The sequence below is a fragment of the Thermobia domestica genome, chromosome 7 (genome assembly GCF_964235325.1).
Source record: "Thermobia domestica chromosome 7, izTheDome1.hap1.1, whole genome shotgun sequence".
NCBI lineage: Eukaryota > Metazoa > Arthropoda > Insecta > Zygentoma > Lepismatidae > Thermobia > Thermobia domestica.
In genome coordinates, this window is record NC_137460.1 from 237,245,775 (window position 1) to 237,273,657 (window position 27,883).

Genomic DNA, 27,883 nt, shown 5'->3' on the forward strand with positions numbered 1-27,883 from the left:
GCAAATGAACTATAGTTAATATTGTTGGATCGCCCCCCCCCCCTACATCTTTCGGATGGCTACTGTCCTGTAATTGCAGCAGCATCCTCTTATTTTTTGGAGGGGGAGGGACAAAGACTTTCCGATATAAGTATAATTCCCGTTTTTCATTACTATACAATTATAATTAAAATGTATGTATATCTCGAACTCCAGAGAGAGGACAATTGTCCCCTCCCTCTGAAACCCCCAAATGACGCCTCTGATTGTTTAGTATGGAAATCTGTTTTAAGAGCATGTGAATGCTAGTGGGCGAATGCTGCTTATTGCATAGTTTCAGAAAATAAACAGAACTTGTGAAGGCCTACTAGATTTTAAATTACTTCTGCCTTTAGAAGGACATCTAGAGAAAAGTTTTTAACGACATCCATTGGGTGGGAAGGGAGTGACATTGTCTCTGGCCTCTTCCTGTTTTTCCCTTTGCATTCTTTTGCTCATTTAGATGCCAAGCGCAAACACATCTATTGCACTGCTAAATGGCTGCGTGAGTTGTGAACAAACGGTTTCTCTCCAAACACACACAAACTCTTCGTCCTGTCTCTGGGAATGGAATAGTACACAACTCATAAATAAGCAGGTGATATTAATGTTTGTTGTCTTTACAGAAAAAGATACCAACGCCGGTGATGTGGTCTTGTAATCCAGCTTTCTTCGTTGGAAGATATAGTGGTGGGGAACGGCCTTATCTGTGCACCTATCAACTACACCGGATTCAATTCAACCCAGGTCGTGGTTCGAAGCCCACTTCATAGTAGACCCAGCTCTTCATAACCTCGGTACTGTATAAGAATTAAGATTTTCACTTTAGCGTCCTTTTCAGCACCGAGGCTACATGATATGTGAACCTACATCTTAACGTGAGATCGGAATTACATGAGCTCGCACCAGGAATCGAACCCAGGTCTCCTCCGCCAAGGGTGCATACGCTAACCGCTTAGCCACAAATGAGCTCGGTATTTCATAAGAATACAAAGAACAGACGCTAAAGTTACACTAAGCTATACTCCGCGCCACCCGAATTGGCGTATGGCATCAGCCAATAAGCTCGCAGTGCGCTATCCCTAAACCTTCAGAGATGTATCTAATCCTTCATAACTGATTTTGTTCGTATTTACGGACAAGTACGAATGATTAGATTCCTCCCTGAAAGTTTGGTAACAGCGCACTGGAAACTTATTGGCTGAATTTCGCATGGTCGTAAAAAAACGTTATTCACGTGATCTTTATTTTACTCCAATTTAGGAACGCTGGCAGATTCACGGGGAGGCAACAGTCCCCTTAAAGCTTCCTCTTATAGACCTATAATATAAAATATTGCACTATTTTGTTCTGATTTGACACAAAACTTTATATTCAACTAATTAATTGTCCAGGAGGTGATCCGCCGCCTTGAACGACTCTTCTGGATCTGCAGGTGTTCGAGAGGGGAAGGGGGAGATGAAGGATGAAAATTTGTTTCTTGTTTTTAGCCTTCCAAACTATGTTACGAATAAGCATCGGAAGTCTTAGAGAACGGCTATATCAACAGGTATTGGAGCAAAAACTGTAAAATATATCGATTTTTGTTTAATCGATTCAGTGCCCCAGAATAGGTTTTATCTCCATTAATCTCTTATTCAAACTGGAAATAGTTGAAATTAGCCATTTCTAGTTTCAACGTTTTTCGCCGTAGAACAAAAATGGTAATTGATAACGTCAAGCGGTTTCTTGGGATCGACTCAATGTCTCACGGGAACATATAATCACGCGTTGCAATACCCTACCAAAACCGGAAGTAGTTGAAATTTATTAGTACTTCCGGTTTCATTACTGATTTCTATAGAGCGAAAACGGTAAAAGATATCGAAAAGCGTTTTCTACAATCGATTCAGCATCCCATCTTCCCCGTTAACCTATTCAAATTGGAGGTGATAGAAAAAATGAAATGAAATTTTTCAGGTTAACGTCTCACGATTATGCCCTTCAAGCTAAGGGAGATAGATGGATGATTAGGTGAGGTGAATGATTATGAAAAAATGGTGGAATGAGAATGTGGGACTTAACGGGAGTACTTTGAGAAAACCCGTGGACACGATGTTGTCCCCAGAGGAAAACGGTCCACAAATGAGCCACCGTCCCCTACACCGGAAGTGAAAGAAATCAACGTTCCTGGTTTTTACGTTGATTGCCATAAAACAGAAACCGCAGGAGATAGCGACAAGCATTATTTTCAATTGGTTCAGCGTCTGGTGAGAACATCATCACCACCCTCAACACACTACAGAAACCGGAAGAGGTTGAAATTAACTAGTACTTCCGGTTTCAATATTGATTTCCACAGAACAGAAACGGTATGAGATATCAGGAAATATTTTTCACAATCGATTTAACGTCCTGCTTTCTTCTGCCATATAACAAAAATTATAGTGACAACCAACTTTCACCTATCGATTCAGTGTCTCAAGAGATTATACCATTCCACCTACGACACCACCAAAAATAGAAGTGGTTGAATTTATTAGTACTTCCGACTCCAATACTTACTTCCGTAGGGGAAAAAACAGTAAAGAATATAATTTTTTTTTTTTTTTTTGACACATTCAGCCAGGCCTGAAACCAGCCACAGAGGTTTGGGGGAGGCATGAATATGTTAGGAGGGAGAAGCAAGTCATTAAAAATTATATTACACACTGAGAAAAAAAGGTCTAGGATTTCCGTGCGGATACATCGTATTTACGCGGATGCGCTCCTTAAGTAATGTAATTTCATGTATAAAAGTACAGCAGGTGGGAACATCATGCCAAGTCTGGAGTTCGGCGTCGAACTATACTCGCTGTGATTGGATAATTTTATTCACATGATTGATTTCATGTTAAATACTATTACTCTCGTAAGGTAGGGAGTCACAGATTTAGAAAGAACCAAGAGGGGACACTCGTAGGAAGGTAGTAACAACATTATATACCTAAGTTACCACCGTCGGAATGGGTATGGCGTTAATTCTAGATTTGAAATGGTAGTCCCACAATACAAAATTTTCGCTGGACGGTGGTGTAGATCGTACTACTGATGAAACAACATTACTTAATGTGGTGACGCGCGAAACCTGGTAAAACCAGCATTTACATGCCGACTGGATTATGCATTTTTCTCCATGCACATATCTGAATTGTGTTTTTTGTATTGAGGTCTGGAAGGGCCACGAAAAGTCTAGGTGGGCGAGGCCCCCTAGCCCCCCCCCCTCTGGTTGCGGGTCTGAATTCAGCGTCCCTAGAATGAACTTTTACTCGATTTTTATCTATCTACTGAAGTATGTTACCGGAAGTAGTGAAAATTAGAATTTTTCGGTTATAAAACTGGGCACGTAATAGACGAATATATATCAGATTTTAATGTTAATTTCCATGGAGCAAACACGGTAAGAAAGAGCAAGTAATGGCTCTTTGATATGGATTCTGCGTTCGAGGAACAGGTTCTCTCTTCGACCTCATTCTTCTATTGCAACCAGTAGTTATCGTGCATTACTTTAAGGTTGAGTATTGAATTCGAGTAGTTTTATTGATGAAACGAAACTCAGTTAAAAAAAAAATTAAAAAAAGCTTTCATTTCTTTTGGTATAACTAACTAACTAACTAACTCTATGGCCTATGGAACCCGGAGGTTCAATGCCGCGTTCACAAAAGATCTCCACTGACTTCTATCCTTAGCTAACTGCATCCAGTTTCTACTTTGGATTCCAATCTCTGCGAGATCCATCTTAATATTGTCCTCCCATCTGAGCCTAGTCTTCCTAATGGTCGTTTTCCGATTGGTCTTCCAGTCAAGACTTTGAAAGCGTTTCTTTCTTCCATTCTAGCTACATGACCCGCCCACCTAAGCCTCCTAGACTTGACGACCCTAACAATGTTGGGTAAATCGTAGTTCCTCATTATGAAGTTTCCGCCATTCCCCATTCCCGTTCCTCTTGGGTCCAAATATTCGTCTCAGGATCTTGTTCTCAAATACTTTCAGCTTATAGCATCCCAAATGATTCCGTCGGAGTTTTCCTAGGGATACACAGAACTTGATAATTATAATCACTCTACGGTGTCGAGGTACCACTACAATGCTTAGCCGCGTCACACGCCACATTGGCTACCGGTCAAGTTGGAGATTTCTGCACGTGTTTCCAAGGCCACACGCAAGATTTACCACTATGTAAACATCAGTGCAAACACTATTTTCGCAGCAAACTAGTCAGTCTCGTTTCTTAATTGTCACACTGTATACTATATACTCCCGGCACCGAAAAGGAACGTTATAAATAAAAAACACTCAAAACATGTGTGTAGTTCAATAAATAAACAACTTTAACAATGTTTTGGTAGGTCACAAATATATCAAGGTCACTATGTAATCACCAAATTTTTATATTTTTATCTTACGTGTTAGTATTTTATATGCAGTGAAAGAGAGAGAGAGAGAAAGAAAGAAACGTACGTACGTATTTGCATTGTTACGTGACAACAAAAGTTGAATGTGTCACACGCAATTTCTTTTCGAACTATGAACACGTAACGCTCTTATAACCTGGAAATATATGATTTTTGTCTTTTGTTTTCTCGTTTCATGCATTTTAGCATTACAAAATGCCATTTTTTGTGGATGATTTCAAACGTTTCTTGATGCATTCGTTTGGAAATCGATGCAGAACAAACAGTACATCAGTAACGTATCATTTATTTTAATTTGTTCACATTCCTCGGTTGGAAAGGAGAAACGTTAAGATACTTCAATCTTCCGTGCATTGCAATTTCTGCATACAATCGACTATAGCTCTGAAGTTGTTCATGTGAAGTACGACTGTCTTTTAGGACGGGATATTCGTTTTCTTCTTTTTTTCGTTTGTTTGTTTTCTATGTCACTGAACTTACTGACCACTTTGATACTAAACTGAAAAAAAAGACAAATTAAACTTTTGGCACTCTGGTCCACGGAAGAGTGCAGTCAGATTGATCGGTTTCACTAAGGTGTTGTGTGGTCAGCATAATTACAACAATCATCCTTATTTTGGCTTTCTAGATCAACATTAGCTACCTCTCAATTTACATAGCCTCTTACTTGCCTTACAATGCCAGGATAACATTAAAAATTGTGAAGCCTCATCGGAAGTTCAACCCAGGAACCCAAAACAGAGGCATGCATAGTAAGTTTCGGGTAAAGAATTACAAAACAACGGACATCTACATTATGTGTAAAGTATCTATAAAGTGGTCGGGGAAGATGCTATAGTTTAAAAACTATAACATAAGGCAACAGAGAAAAGGACAAGAGTTGAACATTCAAACTCACAGAACGTACTTTTTTCCTTCTGCTAGATACTACATTGCACTCTAGAAAGAACTAGAAGGTACAGTAAGTCACACACGGGCGGAAAAGTAAACATCTCCAATCAGGCATCTGCCGGACTCGTCAAAAGATGTCTATTTTGTGAGTGTAAGATGACACACCTTTTGGAAGAGAGATTAGAGTAACCTTGTGGAATAAAACGAATGTTTCGTATTTTGAGGTCTATTATACTATATGTCACTACTATTAGTTAAATGTGCACAAAGAAACTAGGCCTATATCAAGTGCGCAGAAATCACACAACTATCAGCCTACTGTATTTAAAAAACATCTAAGTAAATCGTACTACTAAGACCGGAACGGAAAATAATTTTGATACACATAAATAAGTGCAATAGATAAGGAAACACCAGAAATTATGATAAATCTATGGACTATGGACATAAGGTGAGAAATGTTGAATAATTAACTGGAAATGAACATTGTACCATGTAACGAGGCATTTTCACAGATCAACGAATTTTCGAGAAAATTGCACATGAATTTGATGTATTACTTGCAACTATTTCCATTTCGAAAACCGAAAGCTGCATCCAAGATGACAGGTGGGGTGGGTAACATGTGTCAGAGAAGCAGTACTTGATTCAATCTGTTTTGCATATGCCGACATTCATGTCCAGTTCCATCTAAAGAATCTAAAAGCGATTTTGTCTCCGAGCGTTGTAGTAGTGTATGATTGAATTCCGGATATATGAAAGCCCATAAATACGCAAATTAACCGTAACTAACTAACTAACTAACTAACTCTATGGCCTATGGAGCCTGGAGGTTCAATGCCGCGTTCACAAAAGCTCTCCACTGACTTCTATCCTTAGCCAACTGCATCCAGTTTCTACTTTGTATTCCAATCTCTGCGAGATCCATCTTAATATTGTCCTCCCATCTGCGCCTAGGTCTTCCTAATTGTCGTTTTCCTATTGGTCTTCCGGTCAAGACTTTGAAAGAGTTTCTACTTTCTTCCATTCTAGCTACATGACCCGCCTACCTAAGCCTCTTAGACTTGACAACCCTAACAATGTTGGGTGAACCATATAAATTATGTAGTTCCTCGATATGAAAGTTTCCGCCATTCCCCATTCCCGTTCCTCTTGGGTCCGAATATTCGTCTCAGGATCTTGTTCTCAAATACTTTCAGTCTATGTTCTTCCCTCAGAGTAAGTGACCATGTTTCGCAGCCATACAGAACAACAGGCATGATTATCGTTTTATATATTTTAAGCTTCAAATTCCTCGACAGAATTCGCGACAACAAGAGATTTTGAACCGAATAGTAACACGAATTCCCTGCTTTTAGTCGACATTTAATTTCTCCGTGAATATGATTTTCGTCTGTTAACATTGATCCTAGATATTTGAAACTATCCACTTTATCAAAAGTATTATTTAATATTTTAATGCGTCCATAATTTGCTGTATTCCGGTCCCGACGCACTTCCATGTATTTAGTTTTCTCTGCATTTACTTCTAAATCCATGTCTCTGCAAGCGTTTAATAAGATCTCTGCATTTCTTTCTATTGTTCTCCTATCATCCCCTATTAAATTAACCGTATGAGCCGGTAAATTAGTAAATACACATTGGGCCGCAGAGAACTTTGTATTTGAATCAATCTTGCACGAACCCCGAGGGCACACTTCGCGAATGTACCTTGTCAGTACTCCAGACGATTATAGAGCATACTCAGGAAAGATTCTCAGCAAAACATTATTATGACAATAGCTAAATACCCGGAGAAAGCAATTAATCTTTCCTTGCTGTTTATTGTCGCTAAATGATTCATAAGAAAATGTGTTTGTCAACTGCTTCCTCTGCCGTGAAGGAAACCTCTGGAAAATAATAAGACTTCCTTTTCCAATCCTCCAACAGCTGAAAATCGTTACTACCTCCTTCTTCCTGCCTCAATGCACTGGAAACTTCTACAACTTTCGGGAAATCCAATATAGGTTCCTCTTCACTAGTTTCCTACTCCACTCAAACTGTTTGTCTCGGTATACAAGTGTAGTGCTGGGTGAAGAAACTTACACCAATGAACGTATTTTATTCCAAACCTGCAGAACAGGGGGCAACGCTTATAAAATATAAATGAGAAAACTTTCTTCACATTCTTCGCTCCTTTAATAATAGCGTAAGTCAGCGTTCAATGTAACCCGAGTGCGACTTCCACGTTGCGATTTATCGATGTTCCTGAGTAAAACTCACTGCTAACATACAGGGTGCGCAAAAGTAACAAACTTGAAATTAAAAAGTTATAATAAATGATGGATGAAAAATACCAATCTGTCGATTGCGAAAATGAACGTTCACAGTTCGTCTATACCTGTGGTTCTCAACCGTTTTTGACTAATGACACTTTAAGGAACATCTAGGATATCGTGACACAATTATTTGATATGATTATAAATAATAACAACATCTATTATAATAGTGAAACCAATTAGTTTTTACAAAAACTATATATACTGTAGTTGTTGGTGCCGCTGGAGGTGTTGAATGCTACAGTTTGTCTCGATTTTTACTAATTAATTATTAATAAATTCTTCATGATTTTTAAATTTTAAATTTCGCTTCATATCTTAAGGGACTCCGTGATACACCAGGGTGTCGCAACTAGTGTTGTAAATTTCCGGAAATTTTGAACCCGTTGATTAAAAACCGTTTTTTCCGGTCTCTTTCCGGAAAAATTGGGAAAATAACGAAAATCTTTGTATGGGGTTAATTTTACTAGTAATGGAACCGTTTTTTTTTTTCCCTCAAATGCGTGAAAGTATAAGTTGGGAAATTACAATATTGCGAATATTTAAAAAAGAAGTAATCGAAAATAAAACCGTTGAAATTTTTCTTGAAAATTAAGTCTGCACTCACTTCCTTTATATGATTTTTTAGTTGTTTACTCGTGGTTGTGCATTAATTACAGGACTAACAGCTGCATACACATCTACCATCATGAAGCGTTTCTGTTGCAACAAATAGAGCTCTTGAATGAAACTGAGTTCTTAATGTGCTCTACTTCTTAAAAGAGACAGCAGTAGGCAAATTTCACTAATACCCATGCATTAAAACATATAATTAGACCTACTATTATTTAATATTCTAATACAGACTTTTATATAAACTTTATGCACAAAATTTTGTATGTAAACAAATACCTGTTTTCTAGTATGACAAATTATATAAATATGAAAGTGACTATATTTTTAACTTAACAACTTTTGAACCAGCAGACCGATCTCGATAAAATTTTCAACATAGATGGATTCCGGGCCTAGGATGGTTTTTACCATTTCACTTAGAAAGTGAAACTTGGAGGAAGGAAGGGGAGATATACATTGAAAATGATCGATATTAGTGTCGAATCCATAGTTTTCGAGGTTGCTGAGGTGAACAGCGACATTTTCGATGCCACTTAAATCCAAATTCAACACTGCAACTTTGGGGAAAGGGAGGGAAAGGGAGATATATAAAAATGACGGGAAATAACCGATATTAGTGTTGAATCCATAGTTTTTGGGGTTGCTGAAATGAAGAGTAACACTCCCGATGCTGTTTAAATTCAAATTCACCGCCGTAACTTCACTGAAGGGGAAGGATTGACATATTTAAAAAAAGGATAAAAATATGAACGATATTAGTGCTGAATCCACAGTTTCTGGTGTCGCTGATATGAACAGTAACACTTCCGATGCCGTTCAAATCCAAATTCAGCGCAGCAACTTGGGGGAGGGAGAAGGGGTAGATACATAAAATTGATCCAAAATGGTCGATATTAGTGTCGAATCCATAGTTTTCGGGGTCGCTGAGACGAACAGTGACACTCCCGATGCCGTTTAAATCTAAATTCAGCTCTCATCAGTACTCCTAAAAGGGGAGGGTAACATGTAAAAGTAATTGAAAATGACTGATACTAGTGTTGAATTCATAGTTTTTGGGGTCCCAGTTCATTGGTAACAGTTTAGCTGCCCTTTATGTCCGAAATGAAACGTATTCTCCCCGTGCGAAGAACGGGTATTTTGATACTATTTAATAATAACGAACGGAAGTTTCACATGTTATTTTTTTAAATGTATTTCTCGCTGCCCAAATTTACACTTGTGCGGTGTATAGGTATGTGTAAATAAGATCATCTCTCTCTCTTTCTGAATTGTTCGAAAAATATACAACTAATAAAGACGGATATTTACCAGAAATCAGAAAACTAAAAAGTAAAATTAAAACCTGTTACTTTAAGTACTTTTCCTGCTAACGAAATACATCTTATATTCGCTACAGACACGTTACAGCAAATAAAATTAACATCAGGTAAAAGTTTTTAAATTATATTTTCCGGTTTTTGTCGATATTTCAGAAAGATTTTTTTAATGGGTTCAAAATTTCAGGAAATTTTACACAGCGCAAGTTAAGATACGTATCTCCATAATATTATATATATATATATATATATATATATATATATATATATATATATATATATATATATATATATATATATATATATATATATATGATTTTAACATACCGGTATTAACTAAAATGATTCTGGCTCCGTTATTTTAACACTTCCCTGCCATAAAGCGGGAACTTCATAAGATTGCTTAAGATAATTTAAATGCATCTATTGTAATTAATTTTATTTTAGCATCTTTTGTAGCCATATCTCCATTCTACTACGGTGCTAACACTAAAGGAGTGGAGCACATATATTTGTTGACAAATTTTCCCTATTCTAATACAAGAAACATAAGCACTCAATGATCTTAAATGTAAACTAGTAAATATAAAATATTCATCATTTTAAAAGCATAATATCGTTAAATAACAGAAATTTTTAAATTTTCGGAAATTTTCCGTTTTTTTTCCAAGCTGGAAAAAAAAACGGTAAAAAAACTGGTCTTTTACCCTAAATTTTCGGTCTTTTTACAGGCCTTCACAACACTAGTCGCGACACATTCTTTGAGAACCAAACTAAAAGCAAACCTTTTCCAACACTACAAGTGTCATCTTTCGGATTTTCTGAGAACTTATTGAACGATCCTCGTATCACTCTCATTTTTCCTTCCTACTTCCACTAAACCAAAACTTTTCTCCCCATGGAAAACAGAGCAATTCGATGAAAAGACATTTCACATTAATGGAATCTAAAATAAATAAATAGATAAATAAATAAATAAGGATTGCAACATACAATAACTGAATTGTAAGTTGTGAAAGCGGAAGGACGATTTAAAAACAGAATATTCAAATTGATCAAAGAAGATTTATTTGTTGTACCTAAATGACTTTGCATTGAAATCTTCATCTGAATACAGATATGTATATATAGAAAGTGTACAGTGATAGCAAGTAAGTCATATGGTCCTCTTCTGGAGAGTCGTTCCAGGTGAAATCAACACAATTTTAAAACAAAATATACCTTACCATCTCAGATTTCAATGAAATTTGGTACATAGATGCCCTCTATATAGACTAAGAAAAATACCAAATTTTAACTTTATATACAGTATTAACAGGTATTGAAGATAGGGCTATGTAAAATTAAAAAAAAAAAAGACCAAAATGGCATGTTCAATGAATTTTGAAATTGGAATTGCAGCTCTCCTAATTGAGCTAGAGAGCTGGTTGAGGTGTCATTTTACAGCATTTTTCAACGCTCTTTTCTGTGGTGTACAACCGCATATAAACTAATACAGAATTGTTTTTTTTTAATCAAAATTTTATTGCATTTTTTTAAAAGTACATATTTTAAAATTTTGAAATTGATTCCATGATAATATTGTAAAGCATCTGGCAAAAATATGAATTTGGGATAATAATGGGGTCATTGTTTAAAAAAAATCAAAACTAACACTGAAGTTTTCATTAATACTTTGTACCTAGATGAAAAATACAAGTATGCAATGTTTTTTGTTTTACTTGTGGGAATAAATATGAAGAATAGAGTACCGGTAATGGTTCTGAAACATATCATACAGACTTGTAATCTGCTTGCAATACTTATTAGCTCATACTCTAAAAATATTAACTTAAAGCTAAGTTAAAGTGCTAATCCTTTTGAACTTGTTTTATAAAAGTTAATAACATAATATTAATACAAGTTTCACAATTAAAAATATTACTGTAAATAAACATGGTTTGTAAAATGTATATATCTAGTACTGGTACAACAGCAGGCTTGGCTGGTTTAAACCACTGTTTAAACCAGGTGTTTTTTTAAACAATAAGTGTAAACAAAAACAAAAACAAAAAAGACACAAATCGTGTGAATTTCACATAGTGACGTTTTCACATATCTCCAATCATCTGTGTTAGTTGAATCTAATTTTCGCCTTGTAATTTAAAGGTCCTGATAAGCCCACAAAATTCCCCAGCTGGAAACGGAGTAGTGGTTCAGATGCCACTTTAAGTAATATGTTCAATTCTTCATAACCTCGCTGTTACATAACGATGTTAAGCCGAAACAAACGAACTAAAGCAGCTTTAACGGGTAGGCCCGGCCCCACCTAAAAATTTTGAAAAATATAAACGTCTAATACAATAAATATATATTTACTGCAAAGGAACAAATTCTACATATTTATATTTTTAAAAAATAAAATTAAAAAATGGCCTACTCAACAACGTGAAGCCGCCCCTGCTAACGAAACTAATTCTATCTTATCTATCTGCTTGCCTGAATGTCTGTTTCATAGTTAATATTTTTAACTTTGCTTAAATATATTGATAAAATAAAGTAGGCAAACTTTATCTACTACATCTGTGTTTTACAATTGGACTTTTTAATTTTCTTGAACTAAATGTTTAATTTTAAAAATTCCAGCATTCAGTGTTTGTATAAACGCCATTTTAGCGAATTAGTTATCAGGAACATACGCAAGAATTTATTTCGGGGATCCACAGCAGCTTTCCAGGGATAATTCAGCTTCAATATAAGGGCAAATTGCATTAAAATTTTGAGATGGTTTGCACATTTGGGAAAAGAAAGTGTCAAAATCTCCACATAAAGTTCAATTAGGAGACATATCAGGTGATGTCACTGCTATCTAATAAGAAAATTGGTGGCTCGGGTATGTTTTACAGAAAAATTAAAAATTTGATGAAGTAACTTCTTCATCCACCTGGGTCACCTCCATCATTCCCATATCCAAGAAATTATGTTTTGTGGGTGTTAGTAGTGGACGTTCAGATAAAAGTAAATCCTGTAACTCCCACTTCGAAGAAGTTATGTTTTCCTTGAAAGTGATGTACGCCGAACAAATGTGGCTTTTTCAAACTTCAAATGATAAACATATCATACTACTTATTGAAAAGTTTTACTATAGTATAATCTATACACTTTCTTCAAGTTAGTGTTCATTTTGATTTTCACAGAAATGTAAAACTTAGCAATCTTGTATTATTACCCTACGTACAGAGTATTCTTGAAAAATCAAGTGCTAAATTTTGAATTTTTAAATAATGAACCCATTATCATCCCAAATGCATATTTTGCTAAGTGCTTTACAACAATTCTATCTATTCATGGAATTAATTTCAAAATTTTAAAATATGTACTTTTTGAAAAATTTTAAAGTAAAATTTTGATTTTGAAAAAAAAATCTGTATTACCGTATATGGTGTTGTATATCGCAGGAAAGAGCATGAAAAATGCTGTAAAATGACACCTCAATCAGCTCTCTAGCTCAATTAGAAGAGCTGCAATTCTAATTTCAAAATTCATTGAACATGCTATTTTGGTGAATTTTTTAAAAACTTTACATAACCCTATCTTCAATAGTACCGGTTGATACATAAAGTTGAAATTTGGTATTTTTCTTAGTCTATATAGAAGGCATTTATGTACCAAATTTCATTAAAATCTGAGATGGTGAGGTTAAGTCACTGCGTTGAATTGATATGGAATGACCCTGGAGCAGCCTAATGGCTAAATGGAAAGCATATTTGTCTATGGCATGGGAGGCCTAGATTCGATTTCCAGTGAGAGCTCATGTGGTTCGGATTCTACGTTAAGCTGTAGGTCCCACGTCTCAAGTAGCCTAGCTTCAGAAAAGGACGCTAAACTCTTATCAACAAACAAACAAACAAACGATACATTTATATATATATATTAAATAACTGAAATTTACAGTACTGTGCTTTTTTTTTTAGTGCAGTACAGTCTGCAGTAAAACTAGTACAATTATTTATATTTTCCTGCTGTTATTCGAATATTCAAAGTTATGTTTTTAATATTCCAAGAGAAACGCGACGCCCAGGGCTTAAAAACTCCACTCGTCTGCTCACCAGCGGCGAGTAAAGTCCCATCAATCAAAAACGTGTTTTATTCCACGTCACACTTTTTTCTTTGTTTGTAAGACATATAAACAAATATGCCAATAAAGAAAATGCCAATAAAATAAGGTATACAAACTTTTATATAATCTTTAATCCGTATTTAGGTTAAGTTCTCTAATTCACACAACAACTGTTAGGTTAGGTTCCCGCTAATTTATTATCTCCTGAGATAGTTTACAAACATATCTCTGATAACATACCAGCGCCCAATGCCTCCATATGTTTCTTGCCTTCAGCTATTTATTGTTACTTTTACACAAGTACAATTACAACTCTTACGAACTCCTTACTTCATTTTATCAATCATTTCTTTTTTCTGCTAATTCTCTTCTATCTATTTCTTCTCTACATCTAACTTCTTTCAAGTTCCATTTACTATTTATCAATTAACTAAACTTCAATCTGTCTAAACTCAAAATCAACAAATGTTTCTAACCACACCAAAAACTCTCGTCCTCCTTTTTTTATTCTGGCTAGTGCTATTTTTTTAAACATTTCTAACCTAACTTCCTACACTAATTTCCTACTACTAACACAAAATAAAAATGTATTGATATATTTACTGTTTATATGTTGTTTATTTATATCAACACCGTAACTGCAAAATTGTCTGGCTAGTTGATTTTTTGGCTGGCGAGTACTCGGAAGCAAGATTTTTCAACCCTTGACGATGTCTGTGTTCGAGAGTCTGCCTCTAGTGCGTGACGTCCCATCTTCGATCCCAGAGCATATGAGTTTGAGGTGAACAACATCGTGTCTGTAGTTTCTGGACGTTCTCCCTTTAATCCCACATTTTCATTCCCCCAATATTTTCATAATTATTTACCCCCAATAATTATGTTACGTCTAATTTACCGTAATGGGGGCATAGGCGTGAGGAAGTTTTAATAAAGAATTTCATTTATTCGCATAATAAATTATTCGGACTTTAACAGCACTAGTTTCTCAACGCTTCTGGTACTATAGTATGAAAAATTATTTATACGTTTCAGGGATAAGAAAAAATCTAGAAATCACGTAAAATAATAAAGAGGCCAGGTCAATTATTGCACAAGTTATTCCACTTCGGTTAGCAGTTGTTATTTGCAACAACAGATGTCTCTGAAGTGCACTCTGTAAAACAGACATCAGTTGAAGGTCGACAACTAGTTTTTTGTATTGCGTGAACTCCTCCCATCCCAACGCAAGTGCATTTAAACTACTTATTTTTTTCTCCCCTCCTTTCTTTTTGTCCCGCAGCAATGTTTTCGTAGAAGACTCGTATATGGAAAGAGAAAGGGTCTTCATTTGGCACATCGCCTACGTACTACTGTATGTGTGTCTCTCATTCAACTGGCCACCAACACTACATCGCATACCATTTCACTTAAGCAGTCACTTAATTTAAATAGAAATACACACAACTAAGCGCTTCTGCACACACAAATACACTCCACCACATAACCACACGCAGAAGAATGGCAAACAAACAGAAATTACATCTGTGAGACTTGACCTGTAGTCCCTCGTTTTCAATCTTTTGACATTCGCAGGCAGTTTTTTTTTTAAACGAAAAAAACCAAATACGTTACTTTGCGGTAGTATTTTCGTTACTTAGTTGCAGTTTAGCATCCCATACCAAGCACTGAGCATATATGAAACGTAGACCAAACAATACAAGCTCCCACCAAATTGAAAGCACATCCCCAGGATAGAATGGCAGAGTTGAACCTAGATCCCCAGGATAGAATGGCAGAGTTGTAACAGAATTTTGATTGGTTGATTCACGTGTTACTGGGAACGTCAAACTTTATAATGTATTATAGTGGATCAAAGTGCCTATGAGATAGGTAACCCGCAATACATCACTGTGTTACAGGTTGCATGACACGAGAACTGACAGGGGCAATGCCAAATACATTCCTCATTGTTGTTATACACGTATTCTACGCATTGCTGTACTTTTAAGCATTTTGCATACACATTATGCTTCCCCGGTCATAATAAGAACGGGCACTTCTGCTACGAAATAAGGACAACAAGTCTATAAAAGAAACAAATAGATATCGGAAAATGTTAAAAGAGTAAATAAAACAGAAAACATAAGAAGTGAATACAAGAATAAGAAAAGCAAGTAAAAGCGATAGAAAAAGCCTCATTGAATAATAAATATTTTAATCTCCCGAATAAATGCAAGAGTAGGGTCTACCATCGCACACGAAGTGGGGGAGGGCTATGAATTTCTTTTTTAAAAGTTTTTTATTCAATTTTAATTTTTTAAAGTTTGAAATTTCCGTCGAACTGTCTGTAGTGTGTTGGTCATACGTACGGCCAACTCTGCCAGTGATAGCTTTCCACACAAAGATTTTAAAACTTAGAACAATGGAGTACAAAGAAAGAGATTTTAACCCTATAAATATCGATAATCGATTGTGATGACTGACCACCAATATCGAGAACATAAACGATAAGTAGTTATATCTAGCGTTTATGCTACGTATGTCAGACAAAATAATCATTGAGAGCCTGTGAAAACTATGGATGGTCCTGCTAATATCACTAGACAGTATTCAATATTCTATGAAATCCGAGCTTTTGGAAATTAACATAGAATTTTGTATTCTAGAATTAGTATAAAAGTATATTAGCAAAAGCAAGAATCATTACTATTATCATCTTAAGTACCCTACCATCATTGGCACATCACTGGCCGCGAATGAGCATTGTCCATATACTACGTTCGTGAAATGAATCTTCAGATAAACGTATTCCTTATAAGCTAAAAAAGACGATAAATGCAAATGAATATTGGTGATGATGTATGATGGAATGGTGAAGGCAAAGACAAGAAGAACATCTATGAACATATCCACCACAATTCCATCACTTGAGATCGAACCGGATCATTTTATAAGCGCTTTATCACTTATTTGAACGATACCAAAGATGGAACACGCGAAATGTTTACAGCATATATATTTTTAAAATGACGTAGATTTCTTTATTTATTGATAAATTATGTTGATATTGAAGTATGATTTTAAGAAATGTCTTTTGCAGAGTATACCAGTCATTGGAGTAGATTATGGCGTCTACGACAGACTGGACAATACCCCACTCGTATGAGACATTCGCGTTCAAAGCCTTAAGTATGATACTTCTGGGCAAGTGGGACAATATGTTACCGAACACTATTATGTTTTTGTGCTCTGTATGGTCGTGTACAAACCAGTGGTGGACACCAAAACATCTTTTTTGGTTTTCAGGGGGGGGGGGGCGAAACCGGTTTTTGAAAGGTTTTCTGAAAACCGGTTCGGTTTTTCTATCAAAAACAGGTTTTGGTGAAAAACCAAACCGGTTTTGGAGAAAAGATTCGCCCACCCACAGTAAAAGATGCTACGTCATCTTAACGTACACAGTGCGGCAATTTGAAATCGAGACTGATTTCTTGAAGTCTAATTTGGCGTCTTGCTTATCTTAACCATATATCTGTGAATTATATAGTCATATATTAATGTGATTTACTAATTAGTCCTTTACTTACGCTGAATAATATATGTGAATCTACTGATGGTCAACGTATACATATTTCAATCTAATTGTTTTTAGTGCAGAATTTAACAACACAATAAACAGCCTTTTTCTTTCTATTGAAATAAAAAGAAAAGCTAGTCCCGAAAGCTAGTGGGTTAGTCCCGAAAAGCTACAATGATACCAAATTTCATCATTGTAGCTCTACAGAAAGTGCCCAATAATTTTGAGGCGTAGAAGATGTCCCATATAAATAACATTGAAAAGATTTTTCAGTTCCCCATAAAACCACTCTGAAGTTGGAAATTTTAATTTTTGGTGATTTACTTAGATAACGCTAATGAAAACGTACAAACATACCGAATTTCAAGTATTTATAACAATTCTATGTACCTAAAATATGAGCTTGTAAGTTTTTTTTTTTTTTAAAGTGCCATTTAAACAACATAGAGAACTTCTTCATCCCCCCTTTAGACCCTCTAAAAATTAAAAATATTCACTTTTGCCAACTTTCCTGTGGGTTAGTACTGGAAAGTTACAATCATGTCAAATTTCAACTTTCTACGTCAACCGGAAGTACCCCTTTATTTTATGTCAGTTCATGTAGTTTTATATATATTACAAAATAATTTCATATTATTGTAATTAAATATTAATGATTTACACAATTTATTCTGTTTCTAGTCTCTTTAGTAACTTAATAAAAATAGTTTGGTTTCTGACGATGGTGAAAAGTGGGTGTACTACGCTTATATTGTAATATTTAATGCCAAATAAGTATCACAGAACTCATTTCAAGTGTATAATCTGATTTTGTGTTAACTTCATAAACCCAGATTCGAAAAGTCGAATTTAAACTGTTTTCTTCTCTGGAGATGAACTAGATTATACAACATTTACCAGGCTGCAAGTTTTCTTTTTTTCCAGAGCTATTGTACTCAATCGGTATTTACATTCAGAAGATACCACTGGTACGATACACATATATATGACATTTTTCTTTTTCTTATGTAAGCCTGGAAAGGAAACCAAATTGGAGACACGACTAGACTTCCTTTCATGGTTCACATTTAGTCTCTTTTTCGTTACAGTGAGCTCGACGAGGAAGAAAGAACACTGGATGTAACAACTGTTCAGTTACAAGTACGCACAAGCCTTGTATATTCTGATCAGTTATTCTTCTTAACCACAATAACAGGGGCATACAAAAATAATTCGGGGAGTCTGCCAACAGAAGACGCTCTGAACTGGTGTATACACGAACGTATGTAGATCCTTCCGACAGTAAATATAATTCGTTGAATGTTTCAAACACGTGTGGCAGTGGTTCCCAACCAGTGGGTCGAATCATCCCATAGGACGTGTGGCAGTGGTTCCCAACCAGTGGGTCGCATCGTCCCATAGGACGTGTTGCGAAATTTTAGAATTAGAAAATCATGAAGCATTTTATAATTACTTAAAATCAATTTTGAGACAGACTGTACAAGCAGTAGCGTAGCCACGATGTGTGTTGGGGGGGAACAAGTGCTGTTATAGGTACATATAGAAAAATTACAAACAAAAAATATATTAAAAAATTACAAACATCAAAGTACCAAAGTACATTGTCGGACCTCTTCGAGGGGGGCCCGACCCCTCTGCCCCCCCTTCCGTATGTCACTGTGTACAAGTAAACGCCTCCAGCGGAAGTGATAATGCTCAGCACTACATACAATCAGGATTTCATACATCTTTCAGTGTGACATTTACTATATCAAGTTGGAACTCGATAACTCTAAACTTAATAACCCGGAATTTCTTGACAACTCGATTTTTTCATATTACCTTGAACTCTCCATAACACTCAACGTTAAAATAACCTCTGTAAGTCGAAAGTTTAAAAAATTAAAACCTCAATTAGTCGAAGTTTAAGGGTTTCATAATCACGTTTAAAAACCTCGGTAACTCGAACTTTCGTACCTGCAAAATACATCTACAAGACGAAGTTTACCTCTATAAGTCAAATTTCTCTTGATATGACCTCGATAACTCGAAGCTATAGCTCTACTCTTTTACTCGTACGTGATTGTCATTGTTGCTATGTGTATTGTAATTGTATTTTACTCATGCCTAAATATGAATGCACTTTCCTAACCAATACATGTATTTCTACAATTATTTTATTTTTAGTAGTACTTTATTTAATTTACGGAACCTTTCACTACTTCCAGTTCTAGAGGTTGAACAAATAAAATTTAGTTCGATTAAAAGAAATAAACGAGTTTAGAGGTAATATAGTCACTTTCAATGAGGAGCGCGGAATCTCCGTACCTCGAATTTTTGTTGTGGTCATCATGATAACTAGAAAAACTCGATAACTCGAATTTTTGTCTATTCCCTTCAGCTTCGAGTTATCGATGTCCCACTGTAATAATAATAATAATAATAATAATAATAATAATAATAATAATAATAATAATAATAATAATAATAATAATAATAATAACGAAATATGTCGCGATGTTATGGACATTCTGCAAAGTGTCCTAAATTTAAATAAAGTTTGGAACCACTGCCGTAAAATGTTAAATAAAACGACAGTGTACTTACCAAGGATGTTATAAAATAGAGGATCTGCCCATACGTATCTTCTTCCTATGAACTCAGTGAAGCCAAAAAACAACCGAGCATCGTGTGAACCGGCACGTCTGATTGGCTACTGTCGCTCCCGCCATGATTGTTGGCTCGAAACATTGCGCTCTTAGTGGCGCGGAGCGGGCAGAGTAGGCTGTGACGTATGGCTTCACGATTTTGTTGTATGGACAGATCTTCTATTTTATAACATCCTTGGTACTTACAGTCATTATTTATAACATGGAATTACCCATAATAGAATATTTGTGTATGAATTCAGCAACTAACTACTGTCCACTTCAGCATTATGGACTCTTCTGGTTACAAAAGGACAGCGAATAAACCATGGTTTTCCCCAATTTGTCAAAGTGATCGTGCAACGTGATGAAATGAAATCGTACAGTTTAAATGTACCACGACTTTGCTTGTTAGGCTAAGGGAGACGGATGATTAAGGCAAGTGAATGATGATGGAAGAATTGCTGGAACGAGAATGTGGAAGGACACGGAAGCACCGCGAGAAAATCCACAGACACAATGTTGTCCACCACAAACTTACTTGGCCGGGGATCGAATCAGAGATCCCACGCACCCAGGGGCGGATCCAAGGGGGGATCGGGGCAATCTCCTTCCCAGAAGAGGAAGCTTTCTTATTTTATATATATAAATAAAACCCATCCCAAAGTTTGGAGCCCTTAAAAGTAACAGTATGACAACCCACCGCCCCCCCCAGAAGTCGGTCCTGGATCCGCCCCTGCACGCACCAGTGCCACAACTATACTACTAAGCCACCGTGCCCTTCTTGTAATGTACGAAAAAAAACTAATCTGTAGAAAAACCTAAAGACTTGAAACAAGTAAACAAGACATATCCAACCAATGATAAATCCAGACGTTAAAGGTCTACAATACTGAAATGATCTTGCTCAGCTCATCAACTAAGTGTACTACGTCATAAATTACTGGAACATGGACTATATTCCATGAGAAACAGAGGGGCTTGAACAAGAATGTTCTCTACGTTCTGGTCGGGAATTTAGTTGTGAATTATGGTTGACGGTTGGATATCAAAAGAATTAATGCTATAAAGTTCAACACATACAAAAGAATTAAATTGTACTTTGGTGTTAGCGATTTAGAATTTAACGTTTTAAACATATAAGATTTGACGTATTACGTTAAAATTACGTAAATGTGTTAATGAACGGAGGAATTAGTAATAATTGTTTGTATAACATTGATAAACTGAAATTTCTGTAATTCAGAAATAGTCAATATCTGGAATTGTGGATGGTGGGAATGAGCTACCAGCTGTGGAGCCGTCGCGGTGAGACTTAAGAATTACCTGGTTCCATCCAAGTCCACAGTGATACGACCAGTACTATATAAGATGGGGGAACGTATCAACACAGGAGAATATTTCAATACGGAGCATTTTGAAGCACTTCATGATTACGCCGAGAATTAGGAAAGCATTTGACTTGCTGAATACACATTTTCGAACAATGTGCAGAAAAGAGGACAATGCTTATGAACAATCTTTCGAAAAGACAGATAAAATATACTGTAACCTTCTTGCAAAGGCATTCCTGTACACATTTGATAGAATCATCCTATTATTAATTTTATTCAACTTACGGGTACCATATTTTAATATAAAATTAGAATGAAGTCAGTCTTACCTGCGTATCGAACACATTCTTGAGGGTAATGCCGAACTGATTGAAGAGAGAAACGCTATCATTCCTACAATCATGAACCACCTGCAAAGAAAGAAGGAATATGTATTGTAAGTAACAATTATAATGTAATACAAAACAAAACGTTACAATATGTTTGCTTAACCTGCAGTTCTAGAGCGATCAACCAAATACGACTTCCATTTTATTATTTTCAATATATGCTATTACTAGTATTGTCTCTCTTCATTAGAAGCTCTTTTTGGTGAGCTCTACACCAAGATTACCAGACCACCTCGTTTTCCGGGGGGGGGGGACAGTTTCCTTAGCTAATCTTTGATCCATTTCAGTGGTGATTCCAGATTTTTCGAGCATGTCCCCGTACTTACCGAATAATCTATAAATTTCCAAGCTAGGTTTTCCCTCAACTTTATTTTGTATACTTCACTATAATTTCACTAAAAATGGAGGCAGTTGAAAATGTAACTACGAACGGAAGCTTCATCCAATTCCAGTAGCGGTTACACGAAATAGTCACAACTCTGTGTGAAAACATTAATCTAAATATTTAAAATTAAAGTTTATTTAATGATAATTTTATGTTATTATCTTAGTCGAATGACGCAAACAGGACACAAGATTGTGTTATTAGTTCGTTCGTTCGTCCGTCCGTTACTACACACGATAACGCTTGAATAAAAGCAATCTTTATCTTGCAATAGATAGCTCGAGCGATTATGTCGGTTGAGTTCGTTAATAGAGTCAATCCGTCAGTAGTATCTTAATCAGTAACGGTGGCTATTTATATTCCGTTTGCAACTATTGAAATCTGTTCTCTCTCGTGCCTCCGTGGTTACGACCACAAGTCTCATACAGCCTTGCTGCTGAAAGAAACGCTAAAATTGAAATCAAATGAAATTTACTATTGAAACAAAGATAGCAAAAGTTACACGTCGCTCCGTTAGATTACAGCAAACATTACAAATCATTTGACATACCAGAATTTATTAACCATACTCCATACCAGTGGTTCTCAACCGATGTGTCGCGATACACTGGTGTGTCACCCAGTCCCCTAATGTATGTCGCGGAATTTTAGAATTTAAAAATCATAAAGAATTAAATTATAATTAGTGAAAATCGAGAGACTGTACCAGTTAACACGTCCAGCGGTAGCAATAATGCTCAGTGCTATATAGTGTCATTAAATAAATTAGCAGTTTCACTATTATAATAGATATTATTATTATTATTATTATTATTATTATTATTTAAAATAAAAATATCAAACAAGTGTGTCGCGATGTGCTGATCGTTCAGTAAAATGTCGTCAATCAAAAAAGGTTGAGAACCACTGGTCTATACTGGCATCTTGGCAGCATTACACTCAAAGGCATGATGTTGGTATATTTTAGAATCAGTTTTACTTTAAAATTTGGAGCCTCTTTTGGTTCGCTACTAAATGAACTTTTTAGTGCAAAAAATTAGGCTTTTTAATCGATTTTCTCGAGGATTTAACTCCAAACATCGCATTTTGTTCATCTTGATAAAATCTACTGATTGATATATGTCTCACTTTTAGACATTTCTCTTTTATACACTTTTACTATTGTAGAAATTTTAACTATTGTTTTATCACTGATAGTTCCTCGGGAAGTTAGTGCCTTTACATCACTTTCTAATCTGCTATTCGTCGCTCATTATAAGTTAGAAATTTCAAATTAAATTTAAAAAAAGTGTTATTTGAGTATAATATTTTAATACGGTGTATTTAAATCACTAGCGGATCTAGAAAGTAAAAACTAAAGGAGGGGAGGGGCATCCTCAACCCAGACTATGATATGTATATCATGAGTTTACACAAATCATTTTAATTTGAAATCCGTTTACGCACTTCGTTAACAGGAACTACTACGAATAAGAAAAAATGAATAATTCCTTTCAACAGTTACTTTTAGACATAAAGTACGAATAAGCAATTAATAAATTGTAGGCATTTACAGGTACGATAGCTAAACAAATTAGTCACGACCCATTGCGCTTTATATGGCAAAAAGTTTGCTTGTCGTGTAAAATAAGAGAAAGCACACATCTTTGTCGCTTTTTAAATTCATTTTCTTATATTTTACTACCAGCACACAGTGATACAGCACACAATCGTAATCTATTCAAGAACTAATTCGTCGATTGCCTGTTTGCAAATTGTTTTACAATTTTTCATGGGTCCTGCAAGATTTTCCAACTTAACTCTCCCCCGATGGATATTATGGCTAGATTGGACGTTAATATTGTGGACCTCAAGTATTGTTTTATCCAGGACCGTCGCGTGGGTTATAAGCGCCCAGGGCGAGAATTCCCAGCCCCCCTCCCCCGTAGTGTGTTATCAAAAACAACCAGAGTTTATTATGTACTCCTAGATTTAAATATGGAATGTAAGATAAAAGTTGGTATTTTGGCATTTTTTAAATAGTGAATGACTTTTGCAGTTAAAACATAGTCAATGAAAACATGGTTTTGAATTATTGAAATCGCGTGCTATTCTTGTTTATTTTGAACTTAATGCACATCAATATAGTAATAGCATTGAATATACAAATAATGATACAAATATTAAATGTGTATGTGATAACAAAAACTTCGTAATTTTCTGACTTTTGTTAAAAAAAAAAAAAAAAAAAAAAAAAAACTATTCTTTCCTTGCGATTAACACACAAATTTTTCAGTAAATTTATCATAACTTTTCAACACTAAAGTAACTTTCGCAGGTATTTGCATTTGCTTCAATTCAATCTTTTATGTTCAAAATCAAAATGTCCGGTTTGTTAATGTGTATTTTGCAAGACAATGCTAATCATACGTTTTTCCAAAACATGTAGTGTAAAGATCATATAATGATAACATAAAAATATTAATAAAAAATAGAAGTGAGCAAAATTAACTTCATAATGACATATACATACTTTATTCAAACACTAAATGGCACACGGAGAAAAATATATAATCCAGTCGGCATGTAAATGCTGTTTTTACCAGGTTACGCGCGTCACCACATTAAGTAATGTTGTTTCATCGGTAGTACGATCTATACCACCGTCCAGCGAAAATTTTGTATTGTGGGACCACCATTTCAAATCTAGAATTAACGCCATACCCATTCCGACGGTGGTAACTTAGGTATGTAATGTTGTTACTACCTTCCTACGAGTGTCCCCTCTTGGTTCTTTCTAAATCTGTGACTCCCTACCTTACGAGAGTAATAGTTTTTAACATGAAATGAATCATGTGAATAAAATTATCCAATCACAGCGAGTCTAGTTCGACGCCGAACTCCAGACTTGGCATGGTGTTCCCACCTGCTGTACTTTTATACATGAAATTACATTACTTAAGGAGCACACCCGCGTAAATATGATGTATCCACACGGAAATCCTAGTCCTTTTTTTCTCAGTGCATTCTCCTGACTTTTCTGTGAGCAAATATGGACAATCTCTCTTTGAAATCTAACTTTCTGGCTTCATCATTTTCAATAGCTACTATTACCAATGAATTAAGTCTTTCCAGGGCCATTATTGAGCGTAAATACGTCTTTATCAGCTTTAACTTACTAAAATGTCAATGGGACAAGCATTCTTACATAAATATAAAAAAATAGAAAATTAATTTTAAAAAATAGTTCTTGGACACGACAATCACTTGTGTTGTTTAGTTGACACGGACCCAGCCAGGATTTTGATTCGGGAACATCGGGAAAGGGTGTCTGGGAATACCCCCCCCCCCCCCCCGAGTACACGAGATCCAGCAGTAACCTTCGAAACATTTTGTAAAACTTATGCCTTAAAATTGCATTGTAATGCCCTTTTAAAAACTGTTTTCAGTTTAAACTAATATAGGATAGTTTGGATGAACGAGTGAGCCTTGGCTTATGCCTTATAAAGTTCAGTAAGTACCCGTTAATCAACATAACCAACTAATTAAGTGTACTGTTAAAAAGAAAAAAAAAGTTAACTAAATATATGAGCAAATTTCAATAACGTATTGTATGTATGTTTAGAAATCTACCTTCAGTTTTGATTATTAATTTGACAACGCGCGTCTTGTATTTACAGCAGAGAAATATGGCAACCTTATGCGTATCTTTAGTAGGCAACATATTCTTGGCACAGTCTAATTTTAATGCTGACAAGATATGTTGCAAAACTGAAAACTACTTAAAAAATGTTTTTACAATGTTACTTTTGATTAAGAGATTTCAACAAATAACTTTTTTTATTGTCATTTTCCTATTCTTTTTTTCCCTATCGTCACTCGAAAGTAATGAAAATATGGAAGAAGAAGAGGTTAGTATGTTGTTTGGGAATATATATATAAGAGGGTAGAGCGTTACAACTGTTAAGACGATATTAAAAGCGATTTTTTTTTTTTTTTTTTTTTTAGATCAAAAGGACAAATTCAGCGGATGATCGTAATGCATGGCCTTTGAATTTGACAAAAATGGCCTACTGGAATGGCAGAATACTTATCACGATGATGGTGACGGTAATAATAAAAAATCTCTTTGCCATTTATTCTCTCTAAACATGCAGTAAACACAGCTTGCATCACGGCTACTCCAACGAGTTACGCCAAGAGCTACAGACAGACTCCAAGGGTCTAGATACGAATCAATTTCCTTGGGAGATGTTTCCACATTTACACCGGCTGTCCGATACAGGTAGAAATGAAATGGAACGAAATATGGATTAGAATGACCACAGAAAGTGTGAATGTGTGCGTCTGAGAGAGATAAAAGACAAGAATCTAACCCTACCATCGAAGGAATGAATCACCCAGAACACGCGGATCTCCTGATTGTTATAAACCTTCCTATATCACCATGGAAACCGTGAGCGATCGAAACAATATGAGTCACCATCAATTATTCGGAAGAACGGACCTACACCAAGACTTTACACTGAAAAAAAATTAAACAACTTCTGAAATGGTATTTTTCAAATAATATTGTATCTACCAAGTAGATATAACATGTTATAATGTTTGTTTTGTTATTTTGAGGTGTCGAACACAAATCACGTGGCCACGTTCTGGGATTTCTAGGATTCTTTTACTTTTACCAGGCGAAAGCTGTTGTGGTACGTTCTAAACTTTATTTTAAAAATTCCTCTGCAAATTAATTGTAGGATTTAGGAGACCCAAAGTCTCCTCATGAAAGAGATCGTCAATGTAATGTTTGTACAGTAGAAAAGCCTCATAAACATCTATAAGTATAGTCGTTTTTCTTTCCTTCTTCACATCGAGAACTTCAAGTGGCAATCACACATATCAGATAAATAGACCGATCGATGATCTATCATACTAGTCTCAACTTAGAAGCTACAATTATCAAGTAAGATATGATATTTTGACATTAATTATGATTCTTTAAGATAATTTTTTTTAGTTTGTGACGAATGTTCTCAAGCTTCGATGGTAATTGTTTGCTGAAGTTTAGTGCCCTTTCAGCCTTATGGTTATATACCACGTCAACATACGGTTTAAGATGAAATCCGAATCAGCGTAATAAGTTCAATGTTCTCCCACCGGGAATCGAACCCGAGATCACGTGCACCAGACGTACTAAACTTTTGTCGATGTTTGCACTTTTAGTTCACTACTCTTCAAAATGACTTACAAAAGATAGTGAATGGAAACTTCGGATACTTCCAAACTCAATAATGATTAACTGAAGAATTCTTATCGGCAAAAACTGCTTTGTAATTCAGTCTTTGAATTTTTTTTCCATGAACCGAAGTCATCTATCTTACACAAGCCACAGTGTAAGTTCATGCATTGACAAATATGATGAGAGAAGTATTTACCTATTATATTTCTATAGGTAACCGTACTCACTATTTCACCACAAGTACAGTAAGTGCATGACCTCAGCTTAGTTGAGGAACAAAACGACTTGGAAATCTTTGAGTTTTACGTCCCACGGTTATGCCGGTTAGGCTAAAGGAGACGTTGATTATGAGAAATGAATGAAATGGTGGAATTAAGAAAGTGGGAGGAAACGGGAGAAACCCGAGAAAACCCACGCTCACGGTGTTTGTCCACAAAGTTCACTTGGCGAAAGCGGAGTTTGAACCCGGGACCCCAAGCACCAGAGATGAACGCTCTACCATTGAGCCACCACGGCGCCTGAGCTCCAACCTATAAATTCTGATTTCAAAGCTTTGATTTACGGTTATTTGTGATTTCACTTTTAAATAAATTACTTAAATAGACCTTTTTCATAAAGTTTGTGTTTTAATAAGCCTTTTCCAAAATCAATGCAAATTAATTGTGCTGCAATCTTTGGAGTTCTTTTAAACTA

The 27,883-nt window shown here is 35.6% G+C and overlaps 1 protein-coding gene across 1 annotated transcript in view; it reads right to left on the reverse strand.

Annotated features, from left to right (window-relative positions):
• Positions 1-27,883, reverse strand: part of egl (Egl_like_exo domain-containing protein) — a 221,564-nt gene that overhangs the window by 94,315 nt on the left and 99,366 nt on the right. Inside the window, exon 2 of the mRNA XM_081766021.1 lies at positions 21,534-21,614. Coding sequence (XP_081622147.1) covers positions 21,534-21,614 — 81 coding nt within the window. The remainder of the gene's footprint in view (positions 1-21,533; positions 21,615-27,883) is intronic.